The 22,239-nt window shown below is 42.8% G+C and overlaps 1 protein-coding gene across 2 annotated transcripts in view; it reads left to right on the forward strand.

Annotated features, from left to right (window-relative positions):
- SAP130 (Sin3A associated protein 130) overlaps positions 1 to 22,239 on the forward strand; it is a 71,146-nt gene that overhangs the window by 38,111 nt on the left and 10,796 nt on the right. For both annotated transcript variants that reach the window (XM_049769297.1, XM_049769298.1), the window contains exons 15-18: positions 5,592 to 5,696; positions 13,492 to 13,850; positions 17,408 to 17,656; positions 18,304 to 18,429. In XM_049769297.1, the coding sequence (XP_049625254.1) occupies positions 5,592 to 5,696; positions 13,492 to 13,850; positions 17,408 to 17,656; positions 18,304 to 18,429 (839 nt within the window). The remainder of the gene's footprint in view (positions 1 to 5,591; positions 5,697 to 13,491; positions 13,851 to 17,407; positions 17,657 to 18,303; positions 18,430 to 22,239) is intronic.

Genomic DNA, 22,239 nt, shown 5'->3' on the forward strand with positions numbered 1-22,239 from the left:
GCTATCTCTCCGGGCCCTGTTTTTCTGTTTTCTTAATTATTTAAAGAACTGGTTTACAAAGTTACTGATAATTGAGTTTTAAACTCCTACCATCACTACCTTCACCTGTGCTCCCATACTCCATCATCTCCCAAACTTCAGCCAGCACCCTGCCCCACCCCTCATTCCCAATACCACCTGCACCTTAGCTGGCAGGTTAAAGTTTGGTGATTTCAGCATATATACCATGCTTTCAGTGTTGTTCAATCTGTACTTTGGATTTATAGCTGTACTGTTTTTCCTCATTCCCATTTTTTTTTTTTTTTTTTTTTTTTGGTTTTTGGGCCACACCCTGTGACGCTCAGGGGTTACTCCTGGCTATGCGCTCAGAAGTTGCTCCTGGCTTCTTGGGGGACCATATGGGACGCCGGGGGATCGAACCGAGGTCCGTCCTAGGCTAGCGCAGGCAAGGCAGGCACCTTACCTCCAGCGCCACCGCCCGGCCCCCTCATTCCCATTATAAATGAAATGCAGACCCCTGTTCTCCCATTACTTCCTTTCCTCATCTTCTTCCTTTCCACCTTGATTTCTTTTCTCTGTCTTTTTCCTCCCTAGTTCTCTTGGGTCCTGGGTGATTTAGACATCCCCTCTACTTTATTACATTTCCCAAAGCAGTTACTTTATATGCCACAGATCATTCTGCATTTGTCTTCTGGCTTGCGTACTTGACTCAGCATATCTTCCAGTTTCAACCAAGATGCAGCAAATTACATGATTTCATCATTCCTTGCTGCATAGTATTCCATTGTTTATTTGTATAGATATATAATCTATTAGAATCTATTATGTATGGTCTGTATTATATTCATAATCTATTCATCTGTCAATGGACATCTAGTTTGATTCTGTATCTTCTATTGTATTCATTGTATTCATCCATATTGTATTCATTGAAGTAATTAGTGTGCAAGTGTCCTTTGGAATGAATGTTTTTAAGTTCTGGAAATAGATACCCAGAAGTGGAATTGCTGGGTCATATGGTAGCTCAATTCTAAGTTTACTGAGGACTTTCCATCCAGTTTTCCATAGGACTTGAATCAGACGACATTCTCATTAGTAGTGGATGAGTTCCCTTTTCACCACATCCCTCTAGCACAGATTGTCCCTACAATAGTTGATATGTGCCCTTCTTTAAGGCAAAAATGTGTGCCCCTTACTCCCACTATGCTATAGCAGCAGCCCTCTATCTCCATACTTTTTTCCATAGGGATCAAACCATACAATATTCTCACCATCAGTGGGTGATAGTACCACATCCCTGCAAACACAGGTTGTTGCTCCCTTTGAAGTCCAACCAAGTCTTGGGAGTGTTCTGTCTATTTTTTCCTAGTGTACTAGATTCTGGTCTGATCTTAAGGTCCTGAATTCACTTTGAGTTGACTTTTGAATGATATTTGGATCCAACTTTTAATTTTTTTTTTTTTTGGTTTTTGATTTTTGGGCCACACCCATCTGTGCTCAGGGGTTACTCCTGGCTATCTGCTCAGAAATAGCTCCTGGCAGGCACGGAGGACCATATGGGACGCCGGGATTCGAACCAACCACCTTAGGTACTGGATCAGCTGCTCGCAAGGCAAACACTGCTGTGCTATCTCTCCGGTCCCCCAACTTTAATTTTTTAAATGTGGTTATTTAGTTTCCCAGCACCATTTGTTGCAGAGAATGTTTTTTTGGGTTTTTTGTTTGTTTTGTTTTGTTGTTTAGAGAATGTTTTTATTCCACATGCTCTCAGCTCCTTAGTTAAAAATTATCTAAGTAGGGCCCGGAGAGATAGCACAGCGGCATTTGCCTTGCAAGCAGCCGATCCAGGACCTAAGGTGGTTGGTTCGAATCCCGGTGTCCCATATGGTCCCCCGTGCCTGCCAGGAGCTATTTCTGAGCAGACAGCCAGGAGTAACCCCTGAGCACCGCCGGGTGTGACCCAAAAAACCAAAAAAAAAAAAAAAAAAATTATCTAAGTATAAAAAAAATTTATCTAAATATGGGGACCGGAGCAATAGCATAGTTGTAAGACATTTGTCTTGCATGCAGCCAACATAGGACGAACCCCAGTTCAAATTCCAGCATCCCATATGATCCTTTGAGCCTGCCAGGAGCGACTTCTGAGAGCAGAGCCAGTAGTAATCCCCTGAGCGCAGCCAGGTGTGACCCAAAAACCAAATAAATAAATAAATTTAACTAAATATATAGAGATTTGTGTGTAGTTGACTCTGGCCCATTAGTCTTACTTAGTATCTATCATTATTCCAGTTCAGTGTCGTTTTTGATCACCATGGTTTCAAGTGAGATATAAGGTACTCCTAAGTTTTTATTTTTCAGTATGATTTTGGCAGTTTGGGTTCTTTTAAGATTCCATATAAGTTTTATTGCTGACTCTTCTAAGTTCTTAAAGTATGTTGTCTGAATTTGCTGGGGAACTCACTGAATCTATATAATAGTTTAAGTAAAATGGTCATTGAGATAGCATTTATTCTTCCAGTTGATGGGCATGGAATGTCTTTTTCTAAGGTCTTGTTTTATTTATTTGTTTGTTTGTTTTTTGGTTTTTGGTTTTTGGGTCAAACCCGGCTATGCTCAGGGGTTACTCCTGGCTCTATGCTCAGAAATCGCTCCTGGCAGGCTCAGGGGACCTTATGGGGTGCTGGAATTCAAACCACCGTCCTTCTGCATGCAAGGCAAAGGCACTACCTCTAGGCTATCTCTCCAGCCCCTGTTTTATTTCTTAAGTGTGTTGACATTTTCTTTTCTTTTTTTTTTTTTTTTTTTGGTTTTTGGGCCACACCCTGTGACGCTCAGGGGTTACTCCTGGCTATGCGCTCAGAAGTTGCTCCTGGCTTCTTGGGGGACCATATGGGACGCCGGGGGATCGAACCGCCGTCCGTCCTAGGCTAGCGCAGGCAAGGCAGGAACCTTACCTCCAGCGCCACCGCCTGGCCCTGTGTTGACATTTTCATGGTGTCGATCTCCCTCCTCTTTTCTTGTTAATGTAATTCCTAGGTACTTGATATATATTTTTTGTTTTGTTTTGTTTTTGTTATTTTGGCCACACCCAGCAGTGTTCCGGGACTCCTGGTTCTGCGCTCGGAAGTTAATCCCAGCAGGCGCAGGGGACTAAATGGAATGCCGGGATTGGAACCAGGGTCTGTCCTTTCTTGGCCTCATGCAAGGCAAACGCCTTACTGCTGTGCTATCGCTCCAACCCCCATTTTTGGACACTATTTTAAACGGGATAGATTTTTTTTTTCTTTTTTGCCTCTCTTAATTGATTACTTGTATATAGGAATACAATTAGTTTTGTGTATTGACTTTGTAGCCAGCCCCTTTGTGGTATTGGTTTATTGTTTCTAGACAATAGGGTCTTCTATGTATATTGCCATGTCATGCGCAAACAGTGATAGTTTCATGACTTCTTTTCTTTGTATTACTTTGATCCCTTTTTCTTGCCTGGTTGCTGTTTTCATCTATTTTGGTTTTGGTTTGGGGACCTTACCCAGCAGAACTCGGATAAGGCTCTCCACTCAGGGTCACTCTTGGCAGGCTCAAGGGACCAAATGGGGTGCCAGGAATCGAACTGGGGTCAACTGTGCAAGGCCATGATCACACAGAACAGGGCTTCACATATAAAGCATGTGCTCTACCTCTTGCTCCTTATTCTTGGTTCCAGAATCTGTACTCCTGATGAGATATTTTTCTTTTGGCAAAACTGTGTTTTGTGTTTTGTTTGTTTCTGATGTTATCCTTTATGACATGTTAACAGATTTCATGGCTAACATCTGCATCCAATGTTTACTAGGCAGCGTGAAATTGTATATTATAGGACTAGCTGTTTTTTCACAGATTCACTCTCCTTTTGTGTTTGTTCACTCTACTGAGTCCTGACTCACTGTGTCAGGGATGGTAGCTTAGAAGGCTGGGGCTGTTGTACTTGCTTTGCGTGAGGATGGTCCCCAGGTATTGAGGAGTAGCCACAAACAAGACAATTCAGAATGAAAACTGTCAAGATCACCCATGTTTTTTCTCAATGTTATCCTGGTTAATTTCTTGTTTGAGCCAATCAGGGGCTCTATTGTGTGATGTAGTTGAATACTATCTTTTTATTTTCACTGAGTTTCTTAAGAACTGAGAATATAAGTGCATTGACATAATAATCATTGCAAGTACTCTGGACTTTAATTTTAATATTAATAGACAAGAGAAGCAACTGAAAAATCCCAGTGGTAATGAGAGATTGATGGGAAGTAATAAGCATGAGGAAAGGGGGGACACAGAAATAGTACATTGGGTAAAGTGTTTGCTTTGCACACAGGCCAACCCTAGTTTGATTCCCAGCATTCCATACGGTCCCTAAACCAACCAGTGGAAATCCCATCTGGTAGTGCTCAAGAGTAACTCCTGAGCACTACCAGATGTGGCTCAAAAGCTAAAGCAAAATAAAAAGAACAGAAAAGGACCCGTTTTTGTTTTTGTTTTTTATTTTTATTTTTAGGGGTTAGAAATGTGACTTAGCATATCCCTTACATGCATGCGATGCACGAACATAGAAAATAAAGCTTTTTGAAACTATTTGACTTTTTTTTTTATCAGGGAGCCACACCTGACAGTGCTCAGGTTATTCTTGGTTCTGCACTCAGAACTTACTGCTGGCAGGGCCAGAGAGATAGCATGGAGGTAGGGTGTTTGCCTTGCATGCAGAAGGATAGTGGTTCAAATCCCGACAGCCCATATGGTCTCCTGAGCGTAGCCAGGTGTGACCCAAAATCAAAAAAACAAACAGAACAAAAAAAAAAAAAAAACAATTTACAGCTGGCAGTGCTCAGGGGACCATGTAGATCTCCAGGGTTCAAGCCCAAGTGGCAGTGTGAAGGGCAAGCGCCTTACCCACTGTACTATCTTACTGCCCCTATGTAGCTTTCTAACTGACATTACTTTGATACAATTCTAGAATCCAGGAAACAGATCATAGCTGAAAGGCTAGTCAGTGCTCTGAATGCAGGAGGCATTTTCATTTTCTCCCATTTCACCATAGAATCATCTGAGCACTGCTGAGCCCCAAAATAGTTGATTTACTTCATTACAAAAGAAACATTCAGAGAGGCAGAGGGAGATGGCTGAGGGGACTGGAGGCATGCTGGAGCCCCAAGTTCTAGCCTGATCATCATGTAGTCTCCCAAGCACTACCAAGAATAACCCAGGCCGAAGAGATAACACAGCAGTAGGGCATTTGCCTCGCAAGCGGCCGACCCAGGACCAACGGTGGTTCAAATCCCAGCATCCCATAAGGTCCTCTGTGCCTGCCAGGAGTGATTTCTGAGCAGAGAGCCAGGAGTAATCTGAGTGTCACAGGGTATGGCCCCAAAACAAAAAAACAAAACAAAACAAAACAAAATAATAACACACCGCACAGAAAACCAGCTTGCCTTCGTAGCACTTTTCCTTGGCCATTGGTCTGCATAGCAATTTTTCCTTGGCCATCGGTATGCCTAGCAATTGTGTGTCTTGTAATCCTCACTCTCTGATGCCCTCAGACATGTTTTTCAATTTGTTTCTTTTAGAATGGCAGTTCGGAAAACACTCATTCCTCCCCAACCCCCTGAAGTGACTAGTCCTCGAGTGGAGAGCTCTATGAGGAGTACATCCGGGTCACCTAGGCCTGCAGGGTGAGCATATAAATGTTCTATAACTCTTGTTTCCAGTGGTACATAACCAGGGAACAGGGAGGAGAAAAGAGTCTAAGGGATCTGACAAGAGTTGTACTGTTTGCACATGCTTGGCTGCTGAACAACTGGAAATTGCTTGGGGCTGCCGGGATCACTCAGTGCATGAAGCATTACCAGGAATCAATCTCATGGCCTTTTACTTGTAAGATAGGCACTTTAGCAATACTCGCCTTACATTTCTGAGAATTTTTTTTAATTTATCTTTTGCAAAGAAGTAGATAATTTTTCATCTGCTTCTACTACTTCTACTTAGACTGAAAAACAAGACCTTTTTGTAGCTTAAATTTTTTTAATTTGACCTTCTCCTTTGGTCTTTACCATGTAGCTTTCTATAAACCTAGGACTTGTCTTCTTGCTGTTGCCATTTTGCCACTTTCAAATTTCCTAAGTGCATCCCATTTTACTTCTAAGATTACTTTTCTTCTGCATTTTTATCTTTATTAGCCAGTAGTTTCTTTTGCTAATCAAATTTTTGTCGTTGTTGTTTTTGGATCAGACCTAGCAGCACTCGGGTTCCTCCTGGTTCTACACTCAGAAATCGCTCTTGGCAGGCTCGGGGGACCATATGGGATGCCGGAATTCGAATCACCGTCTTTCTGCATGCAGGGCAAATGCCTTACCTCCATGCTATCTCTCTGGCCCCTTGCTAATCAATTTTTATAAGATTTTACCTGGTTTTATCACTGAAAAATAAGAAACAGTACATCCACATGATTTACTTTTTTTCATGAACTGAATAATAGATACATGGTGACCAATCATTGAATACTTTAAAAGAAGTCATGCTAAAAGAAGTAGGAAGTGTAGGAAATTGTCTGGACTGAGATCCTTGATTTACTATTTGTAACTTAATGGTGTATGGATTAAAGACATAGTAGCAAAGTTTATACCTGATGTGATTCTGTTAATATAGTAGTGACTAAAATTTGAACAGTGTTCATGGCAGACAGGTTTAATACAGCTAAACATAAATCTGAAATTTTTACTTATCAGTATCAGAGGTGAGGACTGCTGGATTATTAAAATTAGCAAAGCAAATATCCTAAAACAGGAGAGATTTGTCCAGAGATGTATTTGAAAGCTAGATTATCTAGAATTTATGGAGCCTTTCAAAAAGCTGTTGGATTTTATTCTGGATACCATAGAGCTAGTTGAGGGTTAAGCCAGGGAGTAATTGTGTTTGGCTTATTATACTAAGAATGAACTTCAAGGGGCCAAGATGACTGAAAAGAATTGTTCTTGAGAGCTTCTGTGTCACCAACACAAAGAACATGTAAAAATTTGTAAGAGCACAGCATCTTGTGAGGGGTCTTGCTGAGAAATTTAACTGGAGAAAACAGCCTGAGAGACTGCTCAGCATGGAGCTACCCATAAGTTTAAAGCTAAGCTTCCCCTTGGTGGAGGGTACAAGCAAGCAGAGACTGAAAGAGAAAATGAACCAAGCAAGCCTTACAACATAACCTTAGGGCACACAGGTACTGAAGTCAAAGGACTCCGAGTATCAGTTTTGTAACAGCTCACTGTGCTAGCAATGGGCTCAGTCTTTATTTGCCCAATGCAGTAGGCTGCTGCTCCAATAAAAGCGGGGACCCAGCAACTTGCAGCAGCGTGAGTTCCACTGAATAGTTGTTACTGTGTCACTTCCACCCTGGTAGACTCATTGCCTGAGCCACCCACAGGACAGGTTCTTGCTGGAGTTTCTGAGTGCTTCAATTTTTCATAGAATGCCTTTGTACTTGAACTGAGTCTTAAGAGTCTAGAGACTTGGGGCCGGAGAGATAGCATGGAGGTAAAGCGTTTGCCTTTCATGCAGGAGGTCATCGGTTCGAATCCCGGCGTCCCATATGGTCCCCCGTGCCTGCCAGGAGCAATTTCTGAGCCTGGAGCCAGGAATAACCCCTGAGCACTGCCGGGTGTGACCCAAAAACCACAAAAAAAAAAAAAAAAAAAAGAGTCTAGAGACTTGTTAAACCCAGCTGAGCATGTTGAGCTGCAGCCTTGACTCAACCCAAAGGAGTTGCAACCTCAGTCATGCCCCAAAAGACTCAGCCTCAGTTCTGCCCTACAGTTACAACTTTAGCCCCACCCTACACGTCCAAGCTGCCAGTTTGGCAGGCTTACAGTCTCAGCCCACTTAGAATCAAAGGAAGCTTTCCCAACCTGGGCACACCAGGCTTTATCAAAGTCAGAGACACAAAGTAAGTGAAGGGCACTAAGTGTCAAGTTTTTATTTTGTAGCCGTACTTGCTGTGTCATAACAAGACTGTGAACTGGCAGTGCCCCCCCCCCCAAACATAGAGTACAGCAGTCCTAGGGCCACCGCTGGGAACAGCTAGTCCTGAGGCCATCGAATATCTCAGGCACTTCTATCATCATCGCAGGCAGTTATCCCCCAGCTGTTGCTGGTAAAAGCAGACATCTTCCTATAGACAAAGATGAGTTTGCTGCGTACTGCATGCGCCCACAATCTCCAGTCACTGGCCAAGTCAGTTGAACTGTGACACCGCATAAACTACCACATACCCAGCAACTGTAAACCTTGGGCCAGAACCCAGACCAACTAGACCTAAGCAGTTACAGAGCATATTGACACAAATCCCCTGTTGTCATTCAAGTACATACTACTCAAAACCTTAGGCACAAGTTAGTTCTTACAAAGCATTTAAGAAATCCTCAAAAGGGGCTGGGCGGTGGCACTAAAGGTAAGGTGCCTGCCTTGCCTGCGCTAGCCTTGGACGGACTGCGGTTCGATCCCCCGGTGTCCAATATGGTCCCCCAAGCCAGGAGCAACTTCTGAGCACATAGCCAGGAGTAACCCCTGAGCGTTACCAGGTGTGGCCCAAAAACCAAAAAACAAAAAAAAAAAAAAGAAATCCTCAAAAGGGGCCAGAAGAAAAACAAAAGTGACGAGTAGGGCAACTTGCCTTGTACACAGGTAGGTTCAGACCCTAGTATCCCATAGATTCATTCCCCAAGCCCTGAAAGGAATTCAGAGCCAGGAGTAGCCTTGATCATCATTAGGTATGACTATTCCCGTCTCTGTCTCCCTCTCCATCCCCAAGATCTCACAAAAAAATCTGTGGCTGCTAGAAATTAGCTGAGTCACAGAACCAGTCTGCTAATAGAACACAAACCTCTGCTTGGATCATCTGGAACCCTGAGCTCCACCTTAGCTTCCATAAGGAACTAGAAATAATGGAAAGAATGAAGTCAGCCAGCCATATCAACAGAAGGGAACAGAAGCCTAGAAAAGTACTCAAATGTTTCAGCTTTATGCCCTGCTTGAGGATGACTTCAGTGCAACAATCCTTGATGTTTGTTGGAAAATCATTGGGAAAAAGTATTGATAAATCTGAAGAAAGACTGATGGGGGAGGGGCCGGGCGGTGGCGCTAAAGGTAAGGTGCCTGCGCTAGCCTTGGACGGACCACGGTTCGATCCCCCGGTGTTCCATATGGTCCCCCAAGCCAGGAGCAACTTCTGAGCACCTAGCCAGGAGTAACCCCTGAGCGTTACCGGGTGTGGCCCAAAAACCAAAAAAAAAAAAAAAAAGACTGATGGGGGGCCGGAGAGATAACATGGAGGTAAGGTGTTTGCCTTGCTCGCAGAAGGACGGTAGTTCGAATCCTGGCATCCCATATGGTCCCCTGAGCGCTGCCAGGTGTGACCCAAAAACCAAAAAAAAAAAAAAAAGATTGATGGGAAAAAAATGAAAAATCTCCCTCAAGCAAAAATAAAGAAGCTCAGGAATGTAGTATCAGGACTTAGCAACAGAATCAAACGTAAGTCACATGGCATTGTCAATAAAGAGGTACAAGTCATTTCTTTCTTAGTGTTGTACAGTGGTTTTGAGAACATGGAAAAGTAAGGAGTCAGAAGTTACACATCTCAGGTAATATGGACTGACCTCTAAGATACAGAAAATATTTCAGAGTCAGGGCACACAACCAGGTGGTGATGCAAATACACTGGCAATTAAAAAAAAAGATAAGATATATGTGAATACATAAGAAATATTTTATAATATTGAGAATTAACCTCTACATCTTAGAAATCCCAGGAGAGCAAAGAGAGAAAGAAGAGTGGACTGATAGAGGTAATAGCTGACAACTTCTCCAGTCTTGAGTTTAAGAACATGTATATTAACCCAGGAGGCCAAGGAGTATCTAAGAAAATAAACTCAAATTGAACTGCACTAAGACACTTTGTAATCAGAATGTTAAGATAAACTCCTTGGGGCCGGGCGATGGCGCTCGAGGTAAGGTGCCTGCCTTACCTGCGCTAGCCTAGGAGACGGACCGCTGTTCGATCCCCCGGCGTCCCATATGGTCCCCCAAGCCAGGAGCGACTTCTGAGCGCATAGCCAGGAGTAACCCCTGAGCGTCACCGGGTGTGGCACAAAAACCAAAAAAAAAAAAAAAAAGATAAACTCCTTAAAACAGCAAGAGTAAAACAAAGCCTCAAGCAAAGGAAATAACATAACATTCACATCAGAGTTCTCAGATTATAAAAAGAGGGTAGAATAGTAAAGTGCTGAATGGAAAGACTGTAACCAAGAATTCTTTACCCTACAGGGTTATCACTTAAACTTGAGGGAGTGATTAAAACATGCTGGGACAAACAATAGCTTACTGGCATTTCTTGGATCTAAGCTACATCTGCAAGGAATACTGAATGGTCTGTTAAAAAAGATCAAAAGGGGGGCCAGAGAGATAGCATGGAGGTAGGGTGTTTGCCTTTCATACAGAAGAACGATGTTTTGAATCCCAGCATCCCATATGGTCCCCTGAGCCTGCCAGGAGCAATATCTGAACATAGAGCCAGGATTAACCCCTGAGCACTGCCAGGAGTAACCCCTGAGCGCTGCCGGGTGTGACCAAAAAAAAAAATCAAAAGGACAAACAACCAAAATGTCAACACATATCTTCATATCAATAATTTCTCTAAATGCCAGTGAACTGTACTGTCCTTTCAAAAGGTTTAGGGCGATTTTATGGATCAGGAAACAAAATCAAACTTTCTGCTATATATGAGACACATTTGAACTCTTACAGCAAATACCAGCTTGGAGTGAAAGTTTGGAAAACAATCATAGAGTAATGATAGATTTAATAAAAGTAGGGACACCCTGCCTGTTTCTGAACAAATAGTGTTTAAGCAAGAAATTAAAAAAAGGGGCCAGAGAGATAGCATGGAGGTAAAGCATTTACCTTGCATGCAGAAGGACAGTGGTTTGAATCCTGGCATCCCATATGGTGCCCCGAGCCTGCCAGGAGCGATTTCTGAGTGTAAAGCCAGAAGTAACCCCTGAGCGCAGCTGGGTGTGACCCAAAAACCAAAAAAAATAAGATAGGAAGGTACATTATTTACTGGTTATGGGATCATAGATAGAGGACGTAGCTCTTAATGAAAGATTTGCTTCAAGGGGCCAGAGAGATAGCATAGAGGTAGAGTGCTTGCCTTGCATGCAGAAGGACAGTGATTCAAATCCTGGCATCCCATATGGTCCCCCGTGTCTGCCAGGGACAATTTCTGAGTGCAGAGCCAGGCATAACCCCTGAGCGCTGTCGGGTGTGACCCCCCTCCAAAAAAAATAAAATAAGAGATTTACATCACAGCTTATAAAGCAGCAGTTTATAAAGCAAAAGCTAATATATCTGAGGTGATACATTGATAGGGCATCTCAGCATTGTAGAAGACTTTAACACTAACACTCATGATTGGACAGATCAACAGTAAACATCTGAATCCTCCCAGCGTGTTAGAAGATTGGATGAAGAGGGACTATGTAGATTTTTTTCCTGGCTTTAGCGTGGAGAAGCTATCAACGCTCTTGCCTTATTTGCAGTAGATACTCTGTGTTAGTGGCACCAGAAGGAGGAAACAGTTTGGATTATGAAAAAATAGCAAAGCAGTAGATTGATCTCCCCCCACAGACCCACTCCATACTGAAAATAATATCATCTGATAGGATTATGATGATGATAACTAAAAACAGAAAAAGATTAGCATAGGCTGATAAAAGATTATCAAATTAGACTATTATCTTCACTAAGATCACTCACCAGAAAAGCATTAGGAGATATGTAAAACTTATAACAAAATATTTTATGAATTGAAATTAGTGCTCGAATTGAAATTAGTGCTCTAATCACAACACCTTTGAAGAACACAAAAATTCAAAGACTAGGAGCCAGGAAGGTGATGCTAGAGGCAAAGTGTCTGCCTTGCAAGCGCTAGTGTAGGACGGACTGTGGTTCGATCCCCCGTGTCCCATATGATCCCCCCCAAGCCAGGAGCGATTTCTGAGCTCATAGCTAGGAGTAACCCCTGAGCGTCAAACGGGTATGGCCCAAAAACCAAAAAAAAAAAAAAAAAAAAAAAAAAATTCAAAGACTAAAATAGAAACAAAGTAGACATAGAGGATAGAATGAAAAATGTACACGCTTTTAAAATAAGACAAAAATGCAGGGCATACTTTGTTGTATCATCAAATATAAAGTGACTTTCTTTAAAATGTTTACTTTCGGGGCCGAGAAGGTGGCACTAGAGGTAAGGTGTCTGCCTTGCAAGTGCTAGCCAAGAAAGGACCGTGATTCGATCCCCCAAGCCAGGAGTGACTTTTGAGCGCATAGCCAGGAGTAATCCCTGAGCGTCAAACGGGTGTGGCCCAAAAACCAAAAAAGAAAAAAAAAGTTTGCTTTCTAAATTTCATTACTTTGAATAAAACATAGATATGGAGGAGATGGGGAAGTTTTTACTTAAAATTGTGGCTGGGCGGTGGTGCTAGAGGTAAGGTGCCTGCCTTGCCTGCACTAGCCTTGGACGGACAACGATTCGATCCCCCGGTATCCCATATGGTCCCCAAGCCAGGAGCAACTTCTGAGCACATAGCCAGGTGTAACCCCTGAGTGTTACCAGGTGTGGCCCAAAAACCAAAAAAATAAAATAAAATAAAATTATTATATATTTTTTTTATTTTACGGGCCACACCCGTTTGATGCTCAGGGGTTACTCCTGGCTAAGTGCTCAGAAGTTGCCCCTGGCAACTTGCCCATATGGGACGCCGGGGTATCGAACCAGGGTCCTGATCCTTGGCTAAGCGCTTGCAAGGCAGACACCTTACCTGTAGCACCACCTCGCCAGCCCCTATTATTATTAAATAATTGTTTAAAATTATTGTTTTTATAAGGGCCACATCCAGTAATACTCAGGGCTTACTCCTTGTCCCATGCTAAGTGATCACTATTGGGGGTCTTGGGATTATATATGGTGCTGGGAATTGAGCTTGTGTCAACCACATGCAAGGCAAGTTCCCTATCCACTCTGCAAATGTGGGGGGGAAATATATATATATATATATATATATATATATATATATATATATATATATATATATATATATGTATATATTTGGTTTTCGGTTTTTGGGTCACACCTGGCAGCACTCGGGTCACTCCTGGCTCTATGCTCAGAAATCCCCCCAGCAGGCTTGGGGGACTATATGGGATGCTGGGATTCGAACCACCGTCCTTCTGCATATAAGGCAGATGCCTTACTGCTGTGCTATCTCTCTGGCTACAAACTTGAATATTTTTACTTTGAGTAATAGTTTTCTTTCTACACACTCTCACTTCCCCCCAAAAAATAAAAAGGACAAATACTCATGTTTTGAGGTATTCCTATTAAGGTAGTTTTTTGTTGTTAGCTATGTCATCTCTGCTTTTGTGTTTCAGTGCCAAACCCAAGTCAGAAATCCATGTTTCAATGGCCACTCCAGTCCCTGTGTCCATGGAGAATGTGTCCAGTCAGAATAGTGATCAGCCGACCATTGCAGTTCCGCCTACTACCCAGCAGCCTCCACCCGTCATTCCAGCCATGATCGCAGCAGCTAGTCCCCCATCCCAACCAGCTACCGCCCTTTCCACCATTCCTGGAGCTGTCCCCATCACCCCACCTATCACGACCATTGCTGCTGTTCCCCCACCATCAGCGGCCGTGGGTGGCAGCCTTTCTTCGGTTTTGGGTCCTCCTGTACCTGACATCAAAGTTAAAGAAGAAGTGGAACCAATGGACATCATGAGGCCAGTATCTGGTAAGCTCCTTCACAAAATGCATTCTGTTAGCTTTTCTTGCAGAAGTGTAAATGTTCCTGTTTTGAGAGTAAAGAATCAACTCCTTGATAGTTCACTCGGCCCTTTTAGACCCAACTCCTCACCCCTACTTTGATAACCTCAGTAGCGACTTTGGTTTGTGGGTTACGCTTCAGTTTGGAGGTGGGGCTTTATTTTCCTTCTTTATATACACCTTCAAAGAAGAGATCACCCAGGAATTGTATCTCTCACAGAATACTCTGCACTCAGAAATCACTGCTGGCAGGCTTTGGGAACTATATGGGATACCAGGGATTGAACCTGGGTTGGCTGTGTGCAAAGCAAACGCCCTAGTCACTGTGCTATCGCTCCAGCTCCTCAGAATACTCTGAACTGGTGTTGCTTCTTTCTTTTTTAATATTCTACAGCATCTCAACTCTTGTTTTACCCTCAGCCAGAAAGCCTGGCTTCTTGATGCTTATTTTAAATTAGCATTTCATTCATTTTTTTGTTATTATTTTGTTTGGTGGTACATCTCTGCTGCGCCAAGAGGTCATTTTTGGCAGTGCTCAGGTGACCATGTGTGATGCCAGGGATCAAATCAGAATTGGCTCTGAGCAAGGCAAAGGGCTTGTTCCCTGTACTATCTCCTTGACCAAATTTCATTAGTTTATAATAAAAGAAGAAAAAAAAAATTTGGGGGGGGGGTTTTTTGGGCCACACCCGTTTGATGCTCAGGGGTTACTCCTGGCTATGCGCTCAGAAATCACCCCTGGCTTGGGGGGACCATATGGGATGCCGGGGGATCGAACCTTGGTCCGTCCTATGCTAGCGCTTGCAAGGCAGACACCTTACCTCTAGCGCCACCTTCCCGGCCCCGAAAAAAATTTTTTTGTTTTGATTTTGGGCCACACCCAGTGACACTCAGGAATTAATCCTGGTTATGCGCTCAGAAATAGCTCCTGGCTTGGGGAACCATAAGGGATGCCGAGGATTGAACCCAGGTCCCTCCTGGGTCAGCAGTGTGCAAGACAAACACCATACCTCTGTGCTATTGCTCTGGCCCCAATAAAAAGAAAATATTAAGCAGCTGTTGAAAACTAAAATCATTTGCCCTTTTATAAGTTTTATCAAGATTATGAAAAAAGTTAGTATTACCCTAAGATTTTTTTTTTTTTTTTTTTTGGTTTTTGGGCCATACCCGGCAGTGCTCAGGGGTTACTCCTGGCTATCTGCCCAGAAATAGCTCCTGGCAGGCACGGGGACCATATGGGACACCGGGATTCAGACCAACCATCTTAGGCCCTGGGTCAGCTGCTTGCAAGGCAAATGCCACTTTGCTATCTCTTCGGCCTCTACCCTAAGAATATTTTTTAAGGGGTCCCATCTAGTCAAGGGACCAAATGTGGTGCTAGAGATTGACCCTGGTTTGGCCACATGCAAGGCAAACACTCTTACTTACTCTATTATCACTCCACTCAATCTGCTCTAACTACAACTGATCCCCGAGAATCTTGAAAGATAGGTGCTTAGGGCCAGAACAGTAGTACAGCCAATAGGGCACTTGTTTGATCCCTGGTGTCCCTTATAGTCACCCAAGCCTGCCAGAGTAATTCTGAGCTCAGAGCCAGGAATGACCCATGAGCAACACTGACTGTGGCCTATAAACAAAAAAAGAAAGATAGGGGCCAGAGAGATAGCATGGAGGTAAGGCATTTGCCTTGCATGCAGAAGGACGATGGTTTGAATCCTAGCTTCCCATATGGTCCCCCGAGACTGCCAGGAGAGATTTTTGAGCATAGAGACAGGAGTAACCCCTGAGCACTGCCGTGTGTGACCCAAAAACCAAAAAAAAAAAAAAAAAGATAGCTTAGAATTTATTTGTAAGTTATTGCCATTCTTTTCAGCCACCAAATTTGTTCCCTTTTCTCCTGGAAAATTTTCAGTCATCCTTCAGTACCCTGTCTTCTCAGAAGTTAAATTGAACCTAAGCAGTAGTTTATTTAGAAGGATGGATATTACTATTCAGAAAGTGTGAATTGTGAAATGCATGAATTATTTAATTAAATAGATTTATACATTAAAAAATAAATTGCTACCTTGTAAAGGGCAAAATAAGATCATAGCTGAGTACCAATTATTTACAATGTTTTCCTTGCCAGCTTTTGTAATGTTTTTGTGCAATAAAGGAAGATTTATGTTGCTAAAATATTTTGAGAGGGGAAGGCTTGTTCCAAAGACTCTTAGCATGTGCAAGGCAAACGCCCTACCGCTGTGCCACTGCTCCAGCCCCCAAAGACTTAATATTGTGGGCTTTTAGTTTTCCTAATTACCAAAGTAACATTTAGTATATACATTTAGTGAAATACAGACAGAGCCAAAATGTAAATCAGTTTGCTCCAGTTTATCCAGGCCTTTATTTCATCAAGAAACCTTCCATTTCCTGTGCTTTATGTTCAGTCACTAATGTGGTTGTACTTTTTGTGAATATATTTATTTCCTATTTATTACTATACTACGAAATAGCATTCTGTGTTACACATATGTAACTTAAAGAGTTCTATTGGAAGAGACTATGACCCAAGAAAAGGAATAGTTCTTTTTTGTTTAGATTTTTGGGCCACACCTGGCTCTTATCAGCAAACAATTTGATGCTAGGGGTTCAAGCACAGAGCTGGGAAGATCGCCTGAGAGCTGCCAGTTGTGGCCCAAAACAAAAGAAGTGCAAGCTCTAAATCCAAATTTCCTCTGTCATCTCCCAAATCTGCCACTTACTATTTTGGGATTTGTTGTGCTGTGTTTTCTCATATGAAGTCTGGGATAATAATAATAATCCCTATTTGATTAGATTATCTTTAAGGTTATTTGGGTTAAGACTGGAGATAGAACTAAGTCTTAGAATGGTTGAAAATCAGGAGTTTAATTGCTGGCCCTAGTGTTAAGAAATATATATGTGGGGGGCCGGGCGGTGGCGCTAAAGGTAAGGTGCCTGCCTTGCCTGCGCTAGCCTTGGATGGACCGTGGTTCGATCCCCCGGTGTCCCATATGGTCCCCCAAGCCAGGAGCAACTTCTGAGCACATAGCCAGGAGTAACCCCTGAGCGTTACCGGGTGTGGCCCAAAAACCAAAAATAAAAGAAATATATATGTGATAATAGGTTATCTCCTAGGAATTGTTACTGAAAGACTTGGAAAATGGTCACTTGTTGAAGCTGGAGATATGGTAGGATGTTTGCCTTGCATTTGCTCACCTGGGTTTGATCACTAACATCACATATGGTCTCTCAGTCCCTTCCAAGAGTTACCCCTGAGTGCTGCCAGATGTGGCCCAAAAACAAACAATAAAAGGGAAATAAAACAAGTGAAAAGCGAAGGCCCTTGGACTAAAAAGGGTAAAGATGTGTAATATTAAGCAATTGGAGTGTTTTGCAGAGTAGCAGAGACGCAGGAGATTCTATAAACATTAGCTCCCCTTTCCATTCTAACCCTTCATTTAGATTGGAATCACGCTGTCTCGTGTTTGGGTTCTCATATTTGTATGTGGTCTTTCCTTCTAACAGCTGTTCCTCCACTGGCTACCAACACTGTGTCTCCATCTCTTGCATTGCTGGCTAACAACCTGTCCATGCCCACAAGTGACCTACCACCTGGTGCCTCCCCAAGGAAAAAGCCTCGAAAGCAACAACATGTAATTTCAACGGAGGAAGGGGACATGATGGAGACCAACAGCACTGATGATGAGAGGTCCACTACCAAGAATCTCCTGGTGAAGGCAGAGAAGCGCAAGTCTCCTCCCAAGGAGTATATTGGTAATTGGCACTTGGCTGACTTTTTTTTGTTTTGTTTTAGTTTGCTTTTTATTTTGGGCCACACCAGGCTGTACTTAGGTCTTTAAGGTTCATACTCCTGGCTGTACACTCAGGAATTACTTCTGGCAATGCTTGGGGGCCATATTGATGTGCCAAGTATCATACCTGGATTGGCATGCAAGACATCCACCCTACATGCTGCACTGTCTCTCGTGTCACTAAGTATTGTTACACAGGGGTCAGAGCAGTGGCGCTGGTGGTAAGGCATCTGCCTTGCGAGCGCTAGCCCAGGACAGACCTAGGTTCGATCTCCAGCATCCCATATGGTCCCCCAAGCCAGGAGTGATTTCTGAGCGTCACCGGGTGTGGCCCAAAAACCAAAAAAATAAAAAAGTATTGTCACAGCCAACCCAGTTCAATTCCTGCCATGCCACATGGCCTCCCAAGCATTGGCAAGAGTGATTCCTGAATGTAGAGCGAGGAATAACGCCTGAGTACTGCTGGGTGTGTCCCAAAACCAAACGAGAATCTACATGAACCTGCTTGGTTAAGTAGATTGAATAAGACTCACTAGAATTATACCTTGAGGATTACTGCAAATCTATAATAAGCTATTTACTGTCTTTTGTTTGTTCACTTTTGAATAGATGAAGAAGGGGTAAGGTATGTTCCAGTGCGCCCAAGACCACCTATTACTTTGCTTCGTCACTATCGGAACCCCTGGAAAGCTGCTTACCACCACTTTCAGCGGTACAGTGATGTCCGGGTCAAAGGTTAGTTTCCCAGACACCTCTAGAGTTCCGTCTTTCACTGGCTCTGTTGTAGTCATTGTAAACTAGGGAGCTGCAATTGCTTTTGTCACTTTTCAAAGCCTCATAAGTTTTTTATAATATAACCTTGAGGCTTTAACTTGGGCAAAATGTTCAGTTGTGTAGAAAGTTTAGAAAATTATCTTTTGCCTCAGAAAGTTGTGTGTTTTATTGGAAATCTGCCATATGATGAAACTTTTGCTTTAGGTAGGTTCATGTGATGCCAGTTCCTTGGGTGCTAACAGGACTTTCCCTAGTGTAGTCAGGACGAGTGTTAGTAATTGTTATTTGACATGTTCCACAGTGGTGTATAAGGGCTCAAAAGGTGCTATACAATAAGCCCTGCAAATATTTCTACTGACATCTAGCAGAGACTTTAAAGATCATTAATGGGGCCAGAGTGATAGTACAGCACGTAGCAATTTGCCTTGAGCACAGCCAGCTTAGGTTTGATCCTTAAGAGCCCTTGTAGTCCCATGAATACCACCAGGAGTGTTCCCTTTGTACAAAGCCAGGAGTAAGCCCTGAGCACTATTAATCTCATAAGTAATCATTGTACAGTGAAGTTAAGTTTTTGGACCATTGGTCATATTTCTACTTTGAAATTTTTTGGTGGAAGAAGAGCATTAGGCCCATACCAGGTGGTGCGCAGGGATCACTCCTGGCAGTGCTAAAGGACCCTCTTTAGTGGCTGAGATCAAACGAGGTTTGGCACATGTAAGGCAGTATGCCGTACTGTACTGTGTCTCTGAGCCCTGTAATTGGAAACTGTTTGTAATGCTTCCTGGAAGCCCAAAGATGAGTCTCAGTACCATAATTCTAATGTCTGTGAGCTGTGCTGTAAATCGTCACAATTCAGATTCTGCATCACCGTTTTTGTTCTTGTTTGGGTACCATACCTCATGGTACTCAGACTTTGTCTTGGTTCGGCACTCAGAGATCACTTATGGCGGTATTCAGAGAGGTCTTATGGGGGTGCTAGGGATTGAACCTGGGTCAGTCATATGCAAGGTTCCCACTGTGCCCCTCTGACAGTTTAGATTCTGAATGGAAGTGCAGGGATGGCTGTACCCCCTCCATCTGTTCTTTCTTGTGACTATCCAGGTTTGAAAAGAAGTTGAGATTTCTGAAGGTCAGGGAATATGTCTGTGGTGGAAGTCAATCAGGATTATTATGCATCTCTTTGCACTCTATTCTCTGAAATTCATATGAATTATTTACCACAATAGATCATTTAAATATTTGGTAACCTTTTAAACCATACTGACAGAGTATTATTACTTTTTGAGACTCCAAAATCAGAAATTCTTACCAACAGTATTGATAGTAGAAGATATCAGTGACTCTTTAATCTGAATTTAGACATGTTCATTGTGAGCTCTTTCTTTTTTTTAAATAATATATTTAAGCAGTATGATAGAAACATATCATAGTCATAAAAAGAACACTTCCAAATATATGAGGGAATACTTCACATTCATCTTAGTAAACCATTATTTCCCTAAAAACAAAAAACATTTGAAGAGAGTAAAATTTAGAAAACTATAGATCAGTATTCTTCATGATTATCAATTTAAAATATTCTTTAGAATAACAGCAAACTGGGGCCCAGAGAGAGAGCACAGCGGCATTTGCCTTGCAAGCAGCTGATCCAGGACCAATGGTGGTTGGTTCAAATCCCGGAGTCCCATATGGTCCCCCATGCCTGCTAGGAGCTATTTCTGAGCAGACAGCCAGGAGTAACCCCTGAGCAACACCGGGTGTGGCCCAAAAACCAAAAAAAAAAAAAAAAAAAAAAAGAATAACAGCAAATTGAATCCACTAGTATAAAAATAGAATTTTACTGGGACCAGAGTGATAGCACAGCAGTAGGGCATTTACCTTGCACATGGCTGACCAGGACAGACAGGGTTCAATCCCCAGTGTCCCATATGGTCCCCTGAGCCAGGAGCAATTTCTGAGCATGAAACCAGGAGTAACCCCTGAGCTTCACCAGGTGTGGCCCAAAAACCAAAGAAACAAACGAACAAAAATAGAATTTTACATTTTGGTTGGGGTTAGAAAGGTAGCACAAAGGTCTGTACAAATGTGATGCTGGCTGAAGATCCAGGTTCAATTCCTGTCTTCTGTTCCCTTATTGCTACCAGAAGCAAGCCTGCAGCATTGCCACTTGTGGACCCCCAAAGAAGAATTTTATAGTTTGATCAAGTGGGATTAATGTATTCTAGCTATGCAATTCTGATTGCTCCTTTGGAAATCAAGATAATAGCTCAGAGGTACAACACTCCTTGCATGGATGAAGCCCCTGGGATTGATTCTCAGCTTCCCTACCCCGCCAAAATAAAAAGAAAAATCAATGTTTTTTAGCATTGTTAATAGACTATCTTAATTTCTTTGGGCTTTTACAACAAAATAGGTGGCCTGAAATAGCGTGTTTTAAAACAGCTCAGGGACACGTAGCATTGCCCACATCCATTTCACATTCTGTAATTTAATACTGTCACAACTTGGGGCCAGAGAGATAGCACAGTGGTAGGGCATTTGCCTTGCACGCAGCTGATCCAGGACAGAAGGTGGTTCGAATCCCGGCATCCTATATGGTCCCCCATTCCTGCCAGGAGCAATTTCTTTTTTTTTTTTTTTTTTTTTTTTTTTGGTTTTTTGGGCCACACCCAGTAACGCTCAGGGGTTACTCCTGGCTATGTGCTCAGAAGTTGCTCCTGGCTTGGGGGACCATATGGGACACCGGGGAATCGAACCGCGGTTCGTCCAAGGCTAGCGCAGGCAAGGCAGGTACCTTACCTTTATCGCCACCGCCCAGGCCCCAGGAGCAATTTCTGAGTGCAGAGCCAGGAGTATCCTCTGAGCGCCGCCAGATGTGACCCCAAAACAAAACAAAAAATATACTGGCACAATTTAATTCACGTAATGGCCACACTTAACTTTCTTGTCATCCCTCCAATGCACCAAAAAAAGACCATAAAATCTGACGAATATGGAGTAAAACATAATAATTCTGGTGATGGGGAGTCCAAAATATGGGTCTCAGGATCATGCTAGCTGAAAACTCAGGAGTCTTTCCTTGCCAATTTTTACCTTGTAGTTGTTTGTTTTGGGATGAGATCCAGCAGTGCTCATGGGTCATGACTGTTCTATGCTCAGGAATCACCCTTGGTGGACTCGGGGACCATATGTGATGTTAGGGATCAAACTCAGGTTGGCAGCATGCAAGGCAAACCTCCTACCCGCTGTACTATCACCCTGGGCCCTTTTGTTTGTTTTTAAACTTTATTAAGCACTGTGGTTTACAAAGTTGTTCATAATACAATAATTTAAGCACTCGGTGTTTTAACACCAATCCCACCAACAGTGTGACCTTTTTTCTACCAATATCCCCAGCTTCTTAGCCACCCCCAAAACCTGCCCCTTTAGCAGGCACAAAATACTTTTTTTCTATTTCTTGTTTTAACAAAACAGATAATGGATGATCAAAAAATACTTCAGAGAAAACTTGTGAACATTGTTGTATCTCACAATAGGGTTATTAAATCATTCTCCAAGGGTTTACTGAGCTGTTTGTTCCTTCTCGTGTTGTTTTTTTCTTATCGAGCTTAGTTGACTTTTTTTTTTTTTTTTTTTTTTTGTGTGTGTGTGTGTGTGTGTGTGTGGTTTTTGGGTCACACCCGGCAGTGCTCAGGGGTTATTCCTGGCTCCATGCTCAGAAATTGCTCCTGGCAGGCACGGGGGACTATATGGGACGCCAGGATTCGAACT

This window comes from Suncus etruscus, chromosome 2 (genome assembly GCF_024139225.1).
Source record: "Suncus etruscus isolate mSunEtr1 chromosome 2, mSunEtr1.pri.cur, whole genome shotgun sequence".
NCBI lineage: Eukaryota > Metazoa > Chordata > Mammalia > Eulipotyphla > Soricidae > Suncus > Suncus etruscus.